This window comes from Lupinus angustifolius, unplaced genomic scaffold, assembly GCF_001865875.1.
Source record: "Lupinus angustifolius cultivar Tanjil unplaced genomic scaffold, LupAngTanjil_v1.0 Scaffold_1089, whole genome shotgun sequence".
Lineage (NCBI taxonomy): Eukaryota > Viridiplantae > Streptophyta > Magnoliopsida > Fabales > Fabaceae > Lupinus > Lupinus angustifolius.
Window position 1 is genome coordinate 436 of NW_017728412.1, and position 1813 is coordinate 2248.

Genomic DNA, 1813 nt, shown 5'->3' on the forward strand with positions numbered 1-1813 from the left:
AGAGAGATATTCAATGAAGAAATTTTAACATATAGAAAAATTCTTGAAACTATAACATATGAAACTAGCAAAGCTATGCTATGAGAATTAATAAATAAAATAGAAGAATTATTAGAAGAAAATGAATTAAAAGTAATGAGTGATTGCATATAAGATTGGAAAAGATTTAGTTCAGATTTAGAACTTATGAGTGATTGGATATATGATTTGTTAAGATAATTAAATGAAACACAGGAGACACTATATATAATCATCATCTCGTACAAGAAACACAACATATTCACTTTCTTTCTTTACTTTCCATCTGGTACTTCCTCAAAAACTTTATTTTTCTGCGTTCTTGAAGAAGATGCAACTCTTGATGAAGCCACCGCGGCAAGGATCTGTAGTGATACGAAGGATTTGGAGATCAAACGTTGAAGCAGAATTCCATTTGATACGCAATATCATAACCTCGTACCCTGTCATTGCAATGGATACAGAATTTCCTGGGTTAGTGATTCGCTCCGAGTCCAATTTCCGGCACCGGAAACCATCGGAAAACTACGCTCTTTTGAAAGCCAATGTTGATCGCCTCCACCTCATTCAAGTTGGACTCACACTATCCGACAAACATGGCAATCTTCCAAACCTCGGAACCCCTTACTCCTTCATATGGGAGTTTAACTTCTGCGATTTTGATGTCTCGCGTGATCTCCACGCACCTGAATCGATCGCACTTCTCCGCCGCCAAGGCATCGATTTCGAGATGAACAGAAAGTTTGGCATTCATTTGATGCATTTCAGACAGTTGTTGTTGAGGTCCAGAATTCTTGGAAGACGCAACCAAGTTTCCTGGGTCACTTTCCACAGCGCGTATGACTTCGGCTTCCTTGTCAAGATTCTCACGCGCCGCCCGTTGCCGGAGGAGCTTGCTGGTTTTCTGCATACGGTGAGGATATTTTTTGGAGAGATGGTTTTTGATGTGAAGCACGTCATGAAGTTCTGCTCGAATCTTTATGGTGGTTTGGATCGGATTTGCCAAACCTTGAGAGTGGACCGGGTAGCTGGGAATAGCCACCAGGCCGGGTCAGATAGTCTGCTTACTCTCCACGCTTTTCACAAGATCAAACAAGTCTATTTTGGTACCAAGAATAGTGATGAACTCCTCAAATTTGCTGGTGTCTTATATGATTTAGAAGAAAATTATTGAGTTTACTCATTGGAAACTTATTCCTAAGTGATAATTGTATATACATTATAGTTTTATCACTTATCAATGTAATTATCTTTTATTAGTTCTATAGATTGAGATTTTCTTCTTCTTTTCTTTTTATCAGTTTTGTTTGCTTTCTTTAATAGGTTTTGTAAGCAAACAAAATAGCTACTGGTAGAATTTGTAAAATTAGCCAATGCTAAAAACATAAACAAACAAATATAGATGAGTTCCTAGTTTACATTCTGCTGTAAAATGAAAACCATTAAGTTTAAACTTGAAACTTTCTCATCTGCTAATTACAAAATGAGGTACATTTGTTAAACTATCACGCAAGAAATCCAAGCCATTCTCCATTCTTCTTGGCCAACCTTATCAGCCCTTGTCTCTGTTTTGCATCTGCTCCTATTGATTTGCAGAACTCAGTAATTACCTAACATTCAAAATATGAAATTGTAGCTGTTAGTAATAAAACATATTGCATGCTTACATCTTCAATGCTTTTATTAGGTGTAGTTTATTGGGAGAAATAGAAATTATGGACTTCAACTTCAATCTTTTCCTTATACAACATACTAGTGTTTTTCACTTGGTCATTTCAATTTTCAACTTTAAGAT

At 36.3% G+C, this 1813-nt stretch overlaps 1 protein-coding gene across 1 annotated transcript; it reads left to right on the forward strand.

Annotated features, from left to right (window-relative positions):
* The first annotated feature begins 349 nt into the window (after window positions 1–349).
* Window positions 350–1192, forward strand: LOC109341952 (probable CCR4-associated factor 1 homolog 9). Its single transcript, XM_019579921.1, has one exon. The coding sequence runs from the start codon at window positions 350–352 to the stop codon at window positions 1190–1192; it is 843 nt and encodes a 280-aa protein (XP_019435466.1).
* The last annotated feature ends 621 nt before the right edge of the window (window positions 1193–1813 follow it).

Bases quoted from the DNA above. Each gene is read 5' to 3' on its own strand.
- LOC109341952 (XM_019579921.1), top strand. From the start codon at position 350: ATGCAACTCTTGATGAAGCCACCGCGGCAAGGATCTGTAGTGATACGA.